The sequence below is a fragment of the Betta splendens genome, chromosome 21 (assembly GCF_900634795.4).
Source record: "Betta splendens chromosome 21, fBetSpl5.4, whole genome shotgun sequence".
NCBI lineage: Eukaryota > Metazoa > Chordata > Actinopteri > Anabantiformes > Osphronemidae > Betta > Betta splendens.
In genome coordinates this window covers 960,810-979,963 of record NC_040899.1, presented here as the reverse complement: position 1 = coordinate 979,963, position 19,154 = coordinate 960,810, and the positions used below count along the sequence as shown (strand labels likewise).

Here is a 19,154-nt window from a genome sequence, read left to right as displayed (position 1 = left end):
ATCCTCTGTTGGCAAACTGTCGGACTCCTTACACGTGTCTAGCCTTCGGAAAAATGCGCTTTCAAGCTCTGCAGCAGGTTTCCATTCATATTTCACTGAGGCAACGTGTTGCTGTCTTTACCAGTAAGATACTGGTCAGATTGAGTCACGACTGGTCCAACAACTGCATGATGGAGGCAACAATACCTGTAGAAAGGTCCAGAGAGAGCGGATGTCTGCCTCCAGAACCTGGACTGGAGCTGGTTCCTTACAGTAGAACCAGGCCACATGTGCTCTGGCAGTCTTTGGCTCCTGGATGGGTTCTGGTTCTGTCTGATGTTTTAACACACGGAAGAATCAGTAACTGATGAACCATCGACGCCTCCGCTTCGACACAGACATGTGTAATGTTGTAGCAAATCTGCTGCATTTCTTTTCATCAACAAAGCGAAGCGTCTCCGCCTCCAGCGCTTTGATCGAGTCACATTAAAGCCAGTGATGCTGATCTCAGGTGTGAATAGATGCGCAGTGTGTGTGCATGCACCATCGGAGCCCTATCATCCTTCCATCTGACGCCTCCTCTCTCCCTGAGGCTGCTCTTTAATTGCTGCTGTGAATCAGATGAGAAGTTGCTGCCTGCTCTTTGAACAAACGGCTCTACGCAACAGTGCCTGCATTAGAAATGGCCAGAGGCTCAGCCGCCTCTTCCTGTCCCTCCATCGTTGTGAGGACAGAGTGAATGTCACGCCTGCACAGCGACACCTTTGTCTTCTGTGAGACACGTGCCGGCTGAGCCGAGCCGCGGGTCGACCGGGTTCAGTGAAGCGCAGTGACAAACCTCGGCAAACCTCGCTCACCTTAGTGACATCATCAGGGATGATAGGATGTGCTGTATCTGGTTGCCATGGTAGCGCTCCCAATGAATGTGTTTTCAGGGATGTGAACCAGCAGCTTTGGTCCTTTGTGCGACTCTGCCGAGCCTTGTCTTCAGTGTCTCTGAATTAGTGCTCACTACTGAGGCTGGGTGTGTGTTGGTGGTGATAAGGCGTAAAACTCCTCCTGCGGTGAAAGCAGCATAGTGATCTGTTTTCTTCCTCTTCCTCTTCCTCTGGACACTGTGAGGTGATCTTCAAAGCACACAGCAGGTCCAAGATCGAGCCCAAAACTGTGCGGTACCTCATCTGGTTCGTCCTGTTCATCCAAGTCCATCACCTGGAACACATCACTGTCATGTAGCTTGCTCAGGTTCCAGTTCTGGTTCAGCTGAGTTGAGACTAAACTGGATCATGCTGGATTCCATCTGTAGCTAAAGCGGAATCAGTATGTCCTTAATAGCGCATGAAGCTGCTTATTGCAAGTCTGCTGATCAGAACTTTGGGTTGTGAACAGATGACCCATCAGCAGGACTGTGTTCCATGCAATCTCTGGAATCCGGAGCAGCTGAAAGAGTTTGGCTCTGTGTCAGAGAGACCACCAGGTTTTTGTAGATTCAACAGAATATTTAACAACACCGCTGCAGCCTCAGAACTTCCCTGTGTGTTTGCACTGTATGTGCGCTGGTCCAGTCTGAGCTCCAGCGTTTCTCGGGTTAAGCAAATGAAGAAAAAGAGCCTTTTGTGTCTGAATGGTGCCTGGGAGGGTCCTGCAGTAGTAATTTTGGGGGTTTGCTTAGAGCTCAGAGATGAGATCTGTCAATCTTAGTTTCCTTGATTGTAATTAGAGCAGATGGGAACAGACGGCGGCGCCTCGGCCCAGCGCTTCTGTCAATCAGCCCGTTTAGCATGATTATAGCACACACACACACACACACACACACACACACACACACACACACACACACACACACACACACACACACTGAGCTGGGTGTTTCTTCTAATTATTCATTGTGCTTTGAGGCTAAAGGGAGCAGACACGTCACCGTTTACTGAGCCTGGACTGTTGTAAATGTTTGTGTGTGTGTTCGTGTGTGTGCATGTGTGATGCTAATTGGCTGAGTGACACAGGCACAAGGAAGGCGTTTAAGCTTCATGTTCACGTCTCCAGCACCATCAGAACCAATGCCTGTGCACACTGTGTTGGAAGCGTCAGAACCAGTCCATCTGAATCTGACTCAGCCCAACGGATCCAACCTCTGACCTCATTTGTGTCGTCACACATAAGTTCTCATGAACACCAGCCCCCCCCCCCCCCTCCCCCCACAGCTTCCTCCCAGGCCCTAAGTGGATTAAATGGATTCAAAACACGGGCTACAGCCGCACTAATAGAATTGCTTGAATTTTAAGAAATTCATGGTGGATTGATTCTAAGAGGAATGAGCAGCAGCGTTGTAACGGAGACGCATGAAGCACTCGCACTGAGACACACAAGCATCAGCTAAGTGAGTTTCATCTAATCGTCTGTAGGAATAATGGAGGTGTGTGTGTACTGAGATGATACCTGCTCTTCATCTCCCATGTTAGACTACACTTTGTTCTGCAGGAATCACCTGTGATTTACGACCTAAATATTTATTTCTACTTTGAGCCCAGGTATTTCCCGGCCCTGTGACAATAAATCATCTAACCTGATTAAGTGGATTGAGACGGCAGCGAACCTGAAGGCCCGGACACAGACACTGAATTCTGTGGTGACTCCATCAAAGCAACAGTTGGCTCTGGTCTGTGAGCTCCTGATTACTGCTTGTTCCTGGCTGATGCAGCCTTTTCACTGCTAATTTTAGGCTCCAGCTAATTGTGCGTAGGGCTGTAGGGCGCTAACCTGATGATATGATGATGCCCAAGGAGAAGGGAGAATGCAAACAAACACTGAGTTGTGTCCAGTTTTAGAATCAGAATCAGCTTTCATGGCCAAGTTTGCACAGGACAACCAAGGAATTATATGCGGTGCGACTCCGTCTTTGTTCCCTCTTTAATTATTATCTTCAAATTATTTACATTTTTAAGTTCAGTTATTTACAAAAATGAACAGATAAAGAATAAAAACTACAGCTCACTGTGTCACCTTAAGTGTGTGGTCAGCAGTGATGCTGTCTCAGAAAGTACAACCTCTGCTGGGCCTTTTTGCGGACGGTGTCTATGTGGGGGGCCCATTTCAGGTTCTGGGAGATTGTGGACCCCAGGAACCTGAATGAGTCCACAGTAGACACTGTGTTGTTGTGGACGGTTGAGGGGGAGGGGGGGCAGGCGGTTCTTCCTGTAGCCCACCGTCATCTCCACAGTCTCAGAACAGCTGGTTCTGACTGCACCAATAGACCTCCTGTCTATGCAGACTCATCACAGCCCAACGACCGTCATGTCGTCTGTATACTTCAGGAGTTTCACAGACGGGTTCCCTGAGGTGCAGTCATTGGTGTAGGGGGAGAAGAGCAGTGGGGAGAGGACCCACCCCTGTGGTGCTGATGGTGCCGGTACCAGATGTGATGCCGCCCAGCCTCACTTGCTGCCTCCTGTCAGTCAGGAAGCTCCTGATCCACAGGCACGTGGGATCAGCGACAGTGAGCTGGGTCAATTTATGGTGGAGTATTCCAGGGGTGATTGAAGGTAGCCTGAAGTCCACAAACAGGATCCTGACATAGGACAGCTGCAGGGGGTCCAGCAGGGGGTCTGTGATGTCTTTCAGATGCCTCAGCACCAGTCTTTCAAATGTCTTCATTACCACAGACGTCAGGTTGACAGGCCTGTAGTCGTTCAGGCTGCTGATGGAGGACTTCTTAGGGAGGGACACGATGGTGGACGGTCTGAAGCAGTTGGGCACTGTAGACAGCTGCAGTCTTTTACTGGTTTTGTTGTGAATCACACCTGCATAAGATCATGTTCAACAAATTTTCGTATGGATCCAAAAGTGAACAATTGATAGAATCAGCAGGTCCCAGCGGCTCTTTTTGAAAAGCTTTCAGTATGCTGATGTATGATTCCTTCCTTTACTGATCATCATGGGTCTCTGGACGCTGGTTTGAGTGCAGCTGTTGGATTTAGTGGCGTGGCTGCAGCCCATCTCTTTCTCTCTGCTGCTGTGGTTAATGGGCCTTTTCTAAAGGCTTTATTAGAAGTAATTTGCTGCAGTGAGCACTGACTGATATCTGGGCCGTGACCCTGTCTCAGTTGAAGGGTAAAGAGGGAGACTCACTCATATTGGAAACGGCGGCTGTGCACTCTGAAGGATGTGTGCTGAATAAACTGCACAATGAGCAGGACAGATGGACACCACAACCACTGCAGAGGATGGGCAGAACCTTCACATGAAGGCTTCATCAAAACGCTCTTTGTCAGAGCTGGACTCATTCAGAGATGTAAATGACCCGGTTTTAACGCAAAGTGATCAGTTGTGTAACACCTTCCTCCAAACTAGAGCCCAGATCTAAAAGAGTAGCTTCAAGACCGTCACCTGAAGATGTTCGCGTTTTGTGTGTGCGTAAACCAATCTGTGCGTGCGTAACCAGATGCGTGTGTGTGTAACCAGATGCGTGTGTGCGTAACCAGATGCGTGTGTGCGTAACCAGATGCGTGTGCGTAACCAGATGCGTGTGTGCGTAACCAGATGCGTGTGCGTAACCAGATGCGTGTGTGCGTAACCAGATGCGTGTGCGTAACCAGATGCGTGTGTGCGTAACCAGATGCGTGTGTGCGTAACCAGATGCGTGTGTGTGTAACCAGATGCGTGTGTGCGTAACCAGATGCGTGTGTGCGTAACCAGATGCGTGTGTGTGTAACCAGATGCGTGTGTGTGTAACCAGATGCGTGTGTGCGTAACCAGATGCGTGTGTGCGTAACCAGATGCGTGTGTGTGTAACCAGATGCGTGTGTGCGTAACCAGATGTGTGTGTGTGTGTAAATCGATGTGCGTGCGTAACCAGATCTGTGTGTGCGTAAACCGATCTGTGTGTGCGTAAGTCTTTCCTAAAATAAACTGGTGAACGTTGCTGCAGTGAGGCGATGAAGCAGCCTCCTCGTCTCGTCATGAGCCTTCGCTTCATCCACAATCCCCCTCCGTCTCACCAGGGACCTAATTCTGCCTGCCGGGTTTGTGTGTGCTGCTGTTGTTCTGTCTTGGTGGGGACTCGTGGGGGCCTTGGTTTGATCAGGGTCTACATCTCAGTCCCGTTTGAGTCAAGGCCTGGTCTTGGGGTTAAGGTCCGTGGACTGACTCTGTTCTGTATCACTGACGTCTTTTAAATGTGCCTCAAGCAGGAACTGCTGCTGATATGATTCATGCGTGTGTGAGTAAACCGATCTGTGTGCGCGTAACCAGATGCGTGTGTGCGTAAACCGATCTGTGCGTGCGTAACCTGATGCGTGTGTGCGTAACCAGATGTGTGTGTGAGTAAACCGATCTGTGCGTGCGTAACCAGATGCGTGTGTGCGTAACCAGATGCGTGTGTGCGTAACCAGATGCGTGTGTGCGTAACCAGATGCGTGTGTGCGTAACCAGATGCGTGTGTGCGTAACCAGATGCGTGTGTGCGTAAACCGCTCTGTGTGTGCGTAACCAGATGCGTGTGTGCGTAACCAGATGCGTGTGTGCGTAACCAGATGCGTGTGTGCGTAACCAGATGCGTGTGTGCGTAACCAGATGCGTGTGTGCGTAACCAGATGCGTGTGTGCGTAACCAGATGCGTGTGTGCGTAAACCGCTCTGTGTGTGCGTAACCAGATGCGTGTGTGCGTAACCAGATGTGTGTGTGAGTAAACCGATCTGTGCGTGCGTAACCAGATGCGTGTGTGCGTAAACCGCTCTGTGTGTGTGCGTAACCAGATGCGTGTGCGTAACCAGATGCGTGTGCGTAACCAGATGCGTGTGTGCGTAACCAGATGCGTGTGTGCGTAACCAGATGCGTGTGCGTAACCAGATGCGTGTGTGCGTAACCAGATGCGTGCGTGCGTAACCAGATGCGTGTGTGCGTAAACCGCTCTGTGTGTGTGCGTAACCAGATGCGTGTGCGTAACCAGATGCGTGTGCGTAACCAGATGCGTGTGTGCGTAACCAGATGTGTGTGTGCGTAACCAGATGCGTGTGTGCGTAAACCGCTCTGTGTGTGTGCGTAACCAGATGCGTGTGCGTAACCAGATGCGTGTGTGCGTAACCAGATGCGTGTGTGCGTAACCAGATGCGTGTGCGTAACCAGATGCGTGTGTGCGTAACCAGATGCGTGTGTGCGTAACCAGATGCGTGTGTGCGTAAACCGCTCTGTGTGTGTGCGTAACCAGATGCGTGTGCGTAACCAGATGCGTGTGTGCGTAACCAGATGCGTGTGTGCGTAACCAGATGCGTGTGCGTAACCAGATGCGTGTGTGCGTAACCAGATGCGTGTGCGTAACCAGATGCGTGTGCGTAACCAGATGCGTGTGTGCGTAACCAGATGTGTGTGTGCGTAACCAGATGCGTGTGCGTAACCAGATGCGTGTGTGCGTAACCAGATGCGTGTGCGTAACCAGATGCGTGTGTGCGTAACCAGTATGGAAGGCAAATTTGCTCCACATCAAACTATTCATGCGCTTGCCTGGGCATAAGCATGCGTAAAAAGCATGCGTGAGACACACAGATCACCCGTAAATTATGTGCGATTACATTAACGGGTCAAAAATACGCATGTGATGTAATAAAGACAAACGTAAAAAACTGCTGTCCTAAAGCATGCGTTTATTACGCTAGTTTGGCTGGACAAAGCACGCATAAGATACACCTGGAGAAACTACGGTCCCGCCGCAATACACTGAGGATTAAGTGCTTCTTCAAGTCATTTGCGGTACATCCACAATCCACAAACTATTGTACCAGGACTATTGTGAAGACAACACACACAGTACAACTAGTATAATAGGATATTTGTTTTGTACATTTTGATTGGCGAAGCTGGTTTTTCCCTCAATTATTCGAAGTCAGTAAAGTACCTCCAGACTCGAGCTACGGGATGACTCGGAAACCAGAGAAACCCTCGTACCTGCGTTGAACGCAACATACGTTAGGCTCATTCACCAAAACAGTTTGTTTCACGGTGTAAAACGAACATTCACAGATTTATTGGGTAATTAATTATGAAATATCCACAACTAGACTCTACATTTCCTGAGCAAACAGTGATTATTATTGGTAAAACAGTGATTATTGGAATTTAAATCCAAGCTACTGTATATTTTCTCTATTGTTGGTATTTCATCACTCAAATCTAAGTCAAAAATTGGTACGCACAGATCTAATCTGACTCTAATTTGAATCCATAGATTTGTGCATAGCTTTACCTGAGCAGGTGTAACAGCAGGTTGGGCCAATAGGAGGACTCCCGCTGAACCAGGCCAATGACGGTGAACGGTTCAGCCCCCAACTGATACTTGACCAATCTGAACTCGGCAGATAAAGGCTGGTTCAAACCGTCCAATATTTAAGCTTTGCTTGAGTAGATGGTAGACTATTTGTCATCTAGCATGACGAACCTAAGTGGCCTCGGGACGAGAGCAGCTGCAGGTCTGGAGCAGCAGAGTTTCTGTGTTGCTTGTGCTTTTGTCTCAGTGGACTTTCCTCCGTATGTAGATTCAAACGTGAGAGGGTGTGAATGATTCAGAGATGTCAAGTGAGCTCATGAATAATAAACAGGACATGTATTCAGCTTTGAATATTTCATGGTGTGAAAATGAGCAGAAATGCTCTGAGTTTGGCAGCTGACACCTGCAGGAGAATAGGAACAGAGGATGCTGGAAAAGGGGCATGAAGACGAGAGGACACCTGTGGTTTCCAAGGGTCATAAAGTGAAGAGTTACATGATTTGATGAGAAGCGAGGTTTCTACACATCTGCCTTTGTTAGTGTGTGAATAACAGCAGCAGAGACTGCTGTAGGCGGATTCCAGGTTACTGCCTGCTGTGAATGTGAATCAGGATTAGGATGAATATCTAATAACGACGGCATCGGAGTCTTCACTGTCTAATGTGACTCCACGGTCATGGTCCTTTTACAGTCCATCTCATTATTTATAATCAGCTTTTCTGAAACGTCTCCTCTGTGGCTCCATCATGCTTCCCAGATTTCAGCCAAACACTAGCACGATGAGTCTTTCCTAAAATAAACTGGTGAACGTTGCTGCAGTGAGGCGATGAAGCAGCCTCCTCGTCTCGTCATGAGCCTTCGCTTCATCCACAATCCCCCTCCGTCTCACCAGGGACCTAATTCTGCCTGCCGGGTTTGTGTGTGCTGCTGTTGTTCTGTCTTGGTGGGGACTCGTGGGGGCCTTGGTTTGATCAGGGTCTACATCTCAGTCCCGTTTGAGTCAAGGCCTGGTCTTGGGGTTAAGGTCCGTGGACTGACTCTTTTCAGCTCTGTTCTGTATCACTGACGTCTTTTAAATGTGCCTCAAGCAGGAACTGCTGCTGATATGATGGTGTCTCAATTAAATGTGGCTCAGATGTGAGTAATGGTGGTTACTGCAGAGCAAAGTCGCTGACAGAGACGTGTCTGGCATCCCAAGCTCTCAGCTCTACAGTATCACAACCCTATGTTCTAACTGCATCAATTCAAGACCTCTAGAATCAAAATGTGACATAGAAAACGTTGCTGCTGTCCCAGATGCTGAGCTCTTACCTGTCTGTGATTGGCTCATTAGTGTGACTGAACCCTGACACAAACCATCCTTCACCACCTTCATCACAAAAATCACAGCAGATTGTTGTTGTTGTCTTTTCTGTTACTGGCCCTCAGTGTCGCCGTGTGACCTCAGCTGATAACTGGGTGCTGTCCTGTCAGTCGGAGCTGTCAGTTTGATCCTTTCTGTGTGGCTTTGACAGCTTCGTCACTGCACAGTGTGAAAAACTGGTAATGAGCTGTGAGGTCCGTGTGTGTGTGTGTGTGTGTGTGTGTGTGTGTGTGTGTGTGTGTGTGTGTGTGTGTGTGTGTGTGTGTGTGTGTGTGTGTGTGTGTGTGTGTGTGTGTGGGTGTGTGTGTGTGTGTGCGTGTGTGTGTGTCTGTGTGTCTGTGTGTGTGTGTGTGAGAGAGTGTGTGTGTGGTGTGTGTGTGTGTGTGTGTGAGAGGTGTGGTGTGGTTTGTGGTGTGTGTGTGGGTGTGGTGTGTATGTTGTGGTGTGTGTGAGGTGTGTGTGTGAGTTGTGTGGGAGTGTGTGTGTGTGTGTGTGTGTGGTTGTGTGTGTGTGTGTGTGTGGTTTGTGTGTGAGGTGTGTGGTGTGAGTGGGTGGGTGGAGGTGTGTGTGTGTGTGTGTGTGGTGTGTGGAGAGCGTGTGTGTTGTTGTGGGTGTGTGTGTGTGTGTGTGCGTTTGTGTGTGCGTGTGTGTGTGTGTGCGCGTGTGTGTGCGCGTGTGTGTGTCTGTGTGTGTGTGTGTGCGCGCGCGTGTGTGTCTGTGTGTGTGTGTGTGTGTGTGCGCGTGTGTGTGTGCGTTTGTGTGCGCGTGTGTGTGTCTGTGTGTGTGTCTGTGTGTGTTTGTGATTTCTCTGGGTTTGCATCAGCTCGGTTCAATGATTCATCCTTGCTCTGAGGCATGTGTGTTTCCATCGTTTTAGCTCCTAACTTTCTTTTTCGTGTCTTCCACTTGGTCTTCCAGTGCTTGATGCTGTGCTGCTCATCTGCTGATCTGTCCCTTCATCACCCAGAGGAAGCATCTGATGACAGGACTGCAGACCGACAGGAGCAGCGACCACCTGCTATGGCCAGTGGTACTAAACACATTCTTATTCCACTCTCAGCCTCACGACCCCGATTTTAACATCTGCTCCAAAGAGAAACACTTGACACGTGATCATCCCTCATGCCAAATCACGAGGCACAATCACTGGTCATCCTTCACAGGCGTCGCTTTCTCCAAACACCGGCTTCGTAAATCCCTTCAGACCCAGTCAGCGATTCAGAGACCGATTTGTCTGTCTGGTGATGTCTGATGTCCGTCTCTGCTGCAGCAGCTGATGGTGTGGGACGTCTGGGTGTGGAGCAGAACCTGAGTGATCACGAAGCCTGGGCCACGGCCATGAACAACCTGGGCATCGTGCCTGTGGGCATCAACGGACAGCAGCTGCTTCCAGGTGCAGTAGCCTCTGTTTTAAATCAGGACTCCGCCTGGCAGCTTCCAGTTGTTGAGTATTGTAGAACTGTGCAGCATGTGTGTGTGCATTCCACCACGGCGTGACAATGACAGGGAGGATGGACGACACACTGACGCTGGAGGTCTCTGATGCACATCTGGCTGTGACTCAGGCTAGTCAGAGCCGCATGTTCCTGTGGCATCGGCTCCTCTCTCGTGTGTGTCTTTCATTTCTCCCCTACGTTTTTTCCAGTGTTTCCATCTCTGGCAGACGCAGCAGAGCTCAGAGCCAGAGAAATGAGGCTGGCTCTGCTCATATTGGCTCTGGGAGAAAAAGCTGCGAGCACAAGCAGCTCCGTGTGATTATGATGAATGTGTGGCACCACGATGTGTAATTTACCTGTCAGGGTTATCGCAGACAAGGCTTTAATGAGTTTTCCTAAGACCTGAAGAATCTCTGAGTGCACCTGGTTACACGAGCTCAGATTATGGAAGATCGTGTCTGCAGCTGTTTTCCCTTTCTCCTTTCTAGCAGTAATAAACATTTTGGCTTTTTCCTTCTTCTGAAGAACCTTCAGCTCAGCTCTCAATAATAATCTAATCTCATCTGCCGACTTCAGAAAACCTGCCTGTTTCGGCAGAAACGTTTACTGTAAGAGCAACGGTTGAACTGATCCTGTGTCAGCAGGTGGTCTCCTCAGCCAGCCCAGCCGTGGCCGAGCTCGTCTGCTACCAGTCACATTGGCCAGAGCTGCTGCTTGGTTCCAGACTACGTCTCCCTGAGGCTTTGTCTTTTTCCCTCGCTCTGATTCCGGCTGTTGTGGCTGAGTGGGGGCAGGGAGGGGGCGGCAGACGTTGGGTTCCTCCCCCTCCCTTGTTATTGCAGTGTTGAAGCATTGCTGCTGTCGTGGCTGTTTGTCTTCTTCTTCACGTCCTCTTTATCCTGCACAACAGACCGTTTCTTCTTCAGCTCTGTTTTCTCTTCTCTCACATTTTCTCTCCTCTTTGTTTGTTTTCTATGTTACAATGATAAAATGTGGGGAAGGAAAGTTCCTGGCTGTCAGCAGCAGAATGTTCTTATTTGAGTCAGATAAAAGAGCAGTGCCTTACTAACACACACATGATGTGTTGAGGAACACAGGCATCCATGATCAGGTTCTGCTGCAGTACCTCTTGTGTTCCTGTCTGCAGACTCTCTATGTATCCAGAGGTTCGACTCCGGACTGGGCCTTATCGCTCCCATGAACCCGTTGATGGCTGGCATCAGTCTGGTGCCTCCGCCGCCTGTAGCCCCCGACATGCCGGTCATCAAGGAGATTATCCACTGCAAGAGCTGCACACTCTTCCCACAGAACCCCAGTAAGGCGCACCAGGAGCAACTTTGGTTGGGCTCCGTACGACTGACAGAATCATGAGTTGATGTTCTGACCCACATCACCAAGTTACAAAAGCAGCAAAACTGAACAAATTTAGGTGTGAATGAAGAAATGTAGGTGCAGGGTGTCAATAGCAGATGTGTCGTTTTAACAGAAAAGGGTTTTCTCACAGGACCCGTGGTTTATCTGTGATGATGATGATGATGATGGTGGTTCCTCAGATTTGCCGCCTCCATCGACACGGGAGCGCCCCCCTGGCTGTAAGACTGTGTTTGTCGGAGGTTTGCCGGAGAACGCCACCGAGGAGACCATCAAGGAGGTGTTTGACCAGTGCGGTGACATCACGGCGATCCGCAAGAGCAAGAAGAACTTCTGCCACATCCGCTTTAGTGAGGAGTTCATGGTGGACAAGGCCATTTACCTGTCAGGTGAGAACATTGCTCACACTCTCAGAGCTCTTGTCTGCTTCACTAGAGCATACCGGTGCCTCTGATGTCTCTCCTCTCAGGCTACCGGATGCGTATCGGTTCCAGCACTGACAAGAAGGACTCGGGGAGGATCCATGTGGACTTTGCCCAGGCCCGAGACGACCTGTACGAGTGGGAGTGTAAGCAGCGTCTTCTAGCAAGAGAGGAAAGACACCGACGCAAGATGCACGAGGAGCATCTGCGGCCGGCGTCGCCTCCGCCCATCGTGCACTACTCTGAACACGAGGCGGCGCTGATGGCCGAGAGGCTGAAAGGTGAGACTCTGCCGATGACTGTCCTCTGCTGGCAGACACTGAGGCAGGCACCCCACAGATGTGTTGTCAGATAAAGTGACTGACGTGTCCGTGTTCACATGCAACGTGACGTTTTTGACATTTGATGCTTCAGGAGCGTTGTCATGGAAACGAGATCTAAGCATCACATTAGTGTAAAATCATGTTCAGCCTGATTCATAGGTCAGTGTGTGGGGGTGTGTGGGCCTCCTGCTGAGCTCTGTAGTCGAACAGTTATTGATGTTCTCTGAACAGACCAACACCAGCGTCACAGAGCGTCATATACTCTACTCTACTGGGTCATTATTGAAGACTGTTTCAATGATGTTACAAAAATCAGAAACCAGGAAAACTGCATCTGTGCCATGATCATGTCTTGTGTTAAAAGCAGATGTTCATACCACAATAGATACAGGTATCGATTATAGTGAGCCGAGCTGTGAGCTCACCCTCTTCCTGTTCTTCTATTCTGTTTCCTCTGAAGCTGCAGTTTTACTGTTGTCTCATTGTTTAATCAGAATAATCTCGACATTTGTTCATATCATTAGAAGTAACTGGAATTTAAAATAAAGTTTTTTTTATTATTATTAATGTACAAGCATCAGTTGGTGGGGAACAGCTAATGCTGCTGCATCCCTCCTCCCTCAGACTTTCTGAGCAGCAGCAGCAGCACTAGTGCTGTGTTACTCAGTAACCTGTTGCTGGGCAACATGTCACCACCAACATTGAGTCAGCCCTTAACCTCAGCATTACCTGCTTGGACCAGTTCAGTGTAACAATTAAAGCAAGTTGGATCAAACAGGAAACATGAAACGTGATGTGGTTACCATGGAGATGACTCCATGATGTTACTGAGCTCTGGCTTTAGAGTTACACAACATGTTCTTATCATGGATTTTCTTGGACCTGCAGCTGTTTGTGCTGATCCCCACTTCAGACGTCTCAGCAGGCCAGAAGCAACAGGTGCTGAGCTGGTGGATGAGCTGCTGGGCTCTGCTGGCCTGGTACTGGTTGGTGTGGACCTGGTCGACCCTGGTTACTAACAGACAATGAGACCGTGTTAAAGTGAACTGCTAATCGGACGTAGTCCCCGCCACTGTTCCTCAGTGCATTCTGTCTCCTGGATCAAGCAGCTGTTGCTCCATTGCTCAGGATTTGTGTCTAATACCAACATAAACATGCGCTTCTCTCTGAACAACCTTTTGAATTCATTCTTCACCTCAAACACCAGGGGAAATAAATTTCCATTATTGCTGCACTCGTCCTGTTCAGCAGCGCCTCATTGTGTTCGCTGTAATGTGACTGTAATCTGCTGCAGTGTATGAATGGAGCTTTATCAGAGCGGCAAAGTGTCTCCTTACAGGTTGTGTTGCAGCGGGTATTGAGCTCATTAAATGCTCTCTAATTCACTCTGTTCTGCTGCCGTCCGTGGTTCCCTGGATCCGCTCGCTTATGATTCAAATGGAGGGGAACGCTGAACGCGGGCCCGCAGAGACTCGGCTACTCTTTATGACTGAGCCTGAATGCACCTCGTGGCTTTGGTTGAGAAGTCGAAAATCAAAAGCTTGTTTGGTGTTGAGCGCCTGTCGCACAGAGCTGTGAACAGTGAGCGCCTCCAGAGAAGGATCCCAACCCGCCGCTCCGTTGGCCCAGCCGCAGTCACTGTCTGCAAAACACAGCAGAGCTGGTTACCTTCAATCACTGTCTCTCACCTTTGCAGACGACCATAAGTTCAGTGAGGCCACAGCTGTTCTATTCACCTGGATCGACCGTGGTGAAGTCAACCGCCGGACCGCAAATCAGTTCTACTCCATGGTCCAGTCGGCCAACACCCACGTGCGGCGACTGATGAGCGAGAAAGCGCAGCACGAGGAGGAGATGGAGCGTGCCAAAGAGGCCTTCAGGAACGCGCTGCTGGCCATTTTAACCCAGTGTAAGCACACTTCACAGTTAATGCACGCATGGCCTCACTGGCACCAAGCGGTTCTGCAGGTAAGGTCACGACTTCCTGTTATAACCAGCCAATAAGGACATTAACTGGAAACAAGGAATAAACATCTGTATTTACTACTTGTTCACAGTAGCCATGGCCTTTGTCCAAATGCTACAGTTAATCCAGATGTGTTTCACTAGATCTGATACAGATTCCAGATGTTCTCTTATTCAGTTCTGTTCTCTGCAGCTAGTTTCAATATGACACGAGACAAAGAATGTGAGTAGATAGATTCACTCACTTCTACTGCCATCATATATTAGGTTTCATGGGATTAATTAGATCTGGGCTTTAAAATAGATTTTCAAATTGGCAGAGAATGTGAGGTCAAAGGTCAGCACAGCACTGTATTTAAGTCACGTGAGTGTTGTGGGGAAGTCATTGGTTAGTCTAATATACATGACGTGCTCACAGCAGCTGTGATGTCACCACAGTCACTGCTGCAGGGCTGCACGTTACTGAGGCGCAGACCATGAAGCCATTTTCTCCACATCCATTTTAAAGCCAGCCTCGATGCAAGTCATTTAGTCAGCAAGCATCTCAGCCCCGTCTCCATGACAACACTCCCCCATCCACCTCCCCATCAGCTCTATTATCTTCAGCTCAATGTGAGCCAGGCTTTGGGTCAGTGGCTCCAACGCCTCAAAGTTGTAGTGTGACAGCGCCAACCTTTTCACAGCCTGAAAAAGCACACGCACACGCACACACACACACACACACACACACACACACACACACACACACACACACACACACACACACACACACACACACACACACACACACACACACACACACACACACACACACAGGGTATTTAACCTCACCCTCACCTGGCTCATCACTCACTGTCTGACCATCATGTTTGTTGGTTCAGGATTTGACTCCAGTTTATTGTACTTCTACGTAGCTGGCAGCGCTCTGAAAGCAGGGACCAACTCCAGTAACAGAAACACTTCACTTGATGTAGGTTTAACACATTCATTTTTGAGTCGACCATCAGTTCACTGCTTGCTAAGGTGTGAAACAGGTGAGTACTGTTAAAGGCTGTGCCCTGACAGACAGATGTAAGATGGCGTTTAGCGCAGACTGGATGGTTGAATGAGTGCCTTTGAGTCGTGCTGGAAGTGAAGCTGCAGGTGATGAGATGTAAGTACAGACAGCGACCAGCAGAGAGACCTGCACACGGCTGCTTACAGGCTTTAGCTTCAGCTGAAACATGGAGCCGCTTTATATGTGACTGTGGCCAGAACCAGAACCAACACTGAGGTAGTTACAGCCACATTATTTAACCAGGTTGAATTAGGCCTGCTGTTCTTTTTTACACTGTTTGTGTTCAAGCCCCAATTTTCTAATCATTAACCAACCAATCAACAAAAAGTCTTCTGTACTGAATGTTTGTCAGCCTGAGTCAGTGACTGTTGATTGGGACACTTGACTCCTCAACTGGCGTCATCGTCAGCCCAGCAGCAGCAGCGCTGCAGCAGAACCGCGACTCTATCTGTTGCAGCAGGACACACGCCGATATTCTGCAGCCTGTGATGTGAGAAGTGCTGCGTCAGTGAGCTGTGCCACTCTTTAACCTACACACCGGCCGGTGTGTAGGTTAAAGAGTGGAATCAGGTGGAGGTGTCAGATGGATGTGGAGAAGCTGGTTACAGCTCCCGAGTGTCCACCCGTGGTTCTGGTGCTAGAAACGAGTCCTGATGCTGCAGCTGTGTGTCTAAATGACATGTGGGCCTGGTTCTGGTGAGCGCTGCTGCTTCGTGGAGGCTGGTGATTGCTGTGATCTGTTTGATCCGTTCCTCAGCCTGGGTCAGTGCTCTGCGGTCCCTCCTCTGCCTGCTGTACGAGCCTCGGTCAGCGCTACATAAACGGCTTGTTTTGTCTTGACCCTCCTCTTCTTCTTCCTCCTCCTCATCCCTGTTCACCCCAAAGTCGAGCAGATCTCCACCGTTTTCACCGCCGCCACCAGGCAAAAGGCATGGGACCATTTCTCAAAAGCACAGCGCAAGAACATAGACATTTGGCGCAAGCAGTGCGAGGTTGGTACACGTTCTTCTGTTGACCCCCCCCCCCCCCCCCCCCCTCGCTTTCAGAGGCCTGTTGGTGCCTCTGGATGTGGGTCCCCTTACACAGACAGACAGATGGACCCTCTGATCGTCTGCAGCCCAAATGGAAAGTGAAGAGCTGACGCCTCCTCGAAAGTGTGAGGCGCTGCTATGGCAACCGTGATTTCCAGGGTTAAGTCTCTGATTAATTATTCAGCTGCAATCGAATCTAGAAAACATGAGACAGTGTGAAAGTGATGAGTGTAAGGGAGAAAAGATCAAACACTTTGCTTTGAGGGCTAATGTGACTGCTTGTTCAGCTATAGCTGCAGCTCCACCTCCAGTTGGCCAGTGTTGTTTCTGAACCACACCACAAACACTGACCGAGTCTGTCTGCTAATGTCCATTTGAAAACACACTGAGCTGCAGAACTCAGGCCCGGCCCAGAGCCAGGCAGGACTCAGAGCAACAAGTGAGGTGGAGAATAAAGCCGGTGTGAGGTGATCTCAGATTCAACGATGTTAAAACCACAGTAGTAACAGATGACAAGGCATCAGCAGCAGCAGCAGCTTGACGAGAGGCTGGACCTCACTGGCCTCCTGCTTCACACTTCTTCGATAAATGCATTTGTCCATTAGAGCTGATACCACTGGACCCAATTGACTCTGTGTCAGTGGCACAATTAGTCAACTGACTGGACAATATGCTTCAGCTCTGTGACCTCATACAAAGCATTAGCTATGAATTCTTGTTAAAAACAAGAATAAAACATGAAACATCAGTAAATGGCACCTGATACTTTGAGGCAGGTGACACACAGTGAGGCTCGGTCAGAACCAACCAGACCAACAGGTGACTCTGACAAAGCAGTATGTGAGGAAGCAGACATGCCATTATTACCTAATACCAGACTCCAATGTGCTGTGTGTCTGGTAACAGATGTCAGACGCAGATCCTCTCAGTCCTGTGTGGTTGGTTCAGCTCATCCCACACATCTAGGGACTTTGGAGCCATGAAGATGGGCAGGTGGCACCCAGCCGAGGTCCAGCGTTGGTGCTGTCGGTGGTGGACAGGGCTCAGCGTGGACACCGTGACGTTTGCCCATTTTCCTGCTTCTGACACAAACTTTGAGGCTGACGGGCTGAGCTGCAGCGTCACTCGCCTCTCTGCTCAATGGTCATAGTGTTTTGCCTGATCAGTGCACGGAACCTCACATTTCCACCTCTGTCTTTTGTTCACTGCCCCACTGATAAAGCTGTGCTCCTGCTGTATAGTCTTGGCTTTGTCACCGTCTTTGCCTGCTGATGTTTCAGGAGCTGAGAAACGCTCACAGTGAAGAGATCATGGGCATCAGACGAGAGGAGGAGATGGAGATGTCAGACGACGACTCAGATGAGAGTCCACGCAAGAAGATGTGCATGGAGGAAAATGGTACACCTCATCATGATCAATGATATTTATCTGATCAGCAGAAATGCTTCAAATGGGACTGTACAATCTGTAAAGCAACCTTTATCAGTGGACAGCACTAACTGTACATTTCCTGTTCTGCAGGACTGTGTGATCAGACTCAGGCCTCTCTGCGGGAGGAGAACGACTCCCTGCGCTGGCAGCTCGACGCCTACAGGAACGAGGTGGAGCTGCTGAGGAAGGAGCAAAGCAAATCCAGCCGAGCGGAGGATGAGCACATGCACGGTCCCGAGGCTCAGATCCAGCTGCTGCAGCAGAGCATGCTCAACATGCAGCAGGTAATTCAACGTCCCACAACTCAGCTCAGATACTGATTTTACATAAGAACTGGATTGATACATGAGTTCTCATCGTGTAAATAGTCCTCAGTGTTTCCACGTCAGTGAGGGCTGCAGATCAGTGAAGTGGAGGGAAATGTGTGGAGTCAATTTAGGGTCGCAATAGATTTGTGTGTGCTTAACCTGATTTGGACCTGTAGACTTAGTGGGACTATACCCTGCTTACACATACAAACGCGGACTTTAAAATTACACACAAATCGAGGCTAAAATTAAATTTACTTTGACTGCAACAACTTCCTTCCATTAGCCAAACAGAGCGTGGAATCTAATTGGAGTCACATTATTTTACTTAGAAAATCAGCCAAGTCTATTGTGACCCTAAATTGACTCCAGATGTCAAAGGCCTTGGTGTGTGTCATCAGCAGAGACCTGGATTTATCAGATGTACTTTCCCCAAGTCCAAAGTGAATTCAATCCAATTCAATTCAGTTTTATTTATATAGCGCCAAATCACAACAAAGTTATTTGGTTGGACCAGAGACTGGACACAGGAAGGTTGGATCCACACCAGCATCAATGTTTTGGGTGTTCTCCCACAATTCCTCCCTCCACTCATTTCATTTCTTCTGATGTGACTTGACTTCATGTTTTTGCCAAGCTACAGTGACAGCGCAAAAGAAGCATTAGACGCACGCACGCACGCACGCACGCACGCACGCACGCACGCACTCACGCACTCCCAACCGTGTGAGTGAACGTCATGCTGCTGTCGCTCCTCGTTTGTCAGCTGCTGTTGTTTTCGTTCTCGAGCTTCACAAATCCAAAAGCTCTTTACTCAAAGAAACATTTCCTCAGGTGACGTTATTACAATAGAATCACAGAATTGTAATATTCAAAATGTAAACGTGTGGGTAATTTTACTGGCTCTGCATCAGAACGTCTCCCTGGAGTCACTAGGATAAGCTGACATGAATTCAGCCACTGTGAAATCCGTCCCAGTCTTCGGTGGCAGCCTGGAGGCAAACGTCGGTCTCCTCCTCCGTCAATGCACACGGCATCGTGAACACCCTTCCTGTCGGGTCACAGCTCCGGGTCGTGTAATCTTGCTGTGTCTGACCTCTGCCCCTCACCCCCATTGATATTCAACCTAAACTGGCCTGTATGTAAAGGTCATGGGTGGCGGAGCCACGTGCACAGCTCCAGGACACACAGGTTTAGATAGTGGCAGTTTA

At 49.2% G+C, this 19,154-nt stretch overlaps 1 protein-coding gene across 15 annotated transcripts in view; it reads left to right on the top strand.

The window, feature by feature from the left end:
* Positions 1 to 19,154, top strand: part of enox1 (ecto-NOX disulfide-thiol exchanger 1) — a 37,498-nt gene that overhangs the window by 12,930 nt on the left and 5,414 nt on the right. For 13 of the 15 annotated variants that reach the window (XR_005897147.2, XR_005897145.2, XR_005897144.2 and 10 more), the window contains 9 exons: positions 9,518 to 9,629; positions 9,870 to 9,992; positions 11,183 to 11,350; positions 11,589 to 11,795; positions 11,876 to 12,109; positions 13,848 to 14,060; positions 16,059 to 16,165; positions 17,485 to 17,602; positions 17,726 to 17,919. Coding sequence is in view for 9 of the 15 variants with exons in the window: in XM_029137855.3 (XP_028993688.1) it covers positions 9,524 to 9,629; positions 9,870 to 9,992; positions 11,183 to 11,350; positions 11,589 to 11,795; positions 11,876 to 12,109; positions 13,848 to 14,060; positions 16,059 to 16,165; positions 17,485 to 17,602; positions 17,726 to 17,919 (1,470 nt within the window). In the remaining 6 variants the exon portion in view is untranslated. The remainder of the gene's footprint in view (positions 1 to 9,517; positions 9,630 to 9,869; positions 9,993 to 11,182; positions 11,351 to 11,588; positions 11,796 to 11,875; positions 12,110 to 13,847; positions 14,061 to 16,058; positions 16,166 to 17,484; positions 17,603 to 17,725; positions 17,920 to 19,154) is intronic. The other 2 variants (XM_029137853.3, XM_029137854.3) reach the window with 1 other exon arrangement.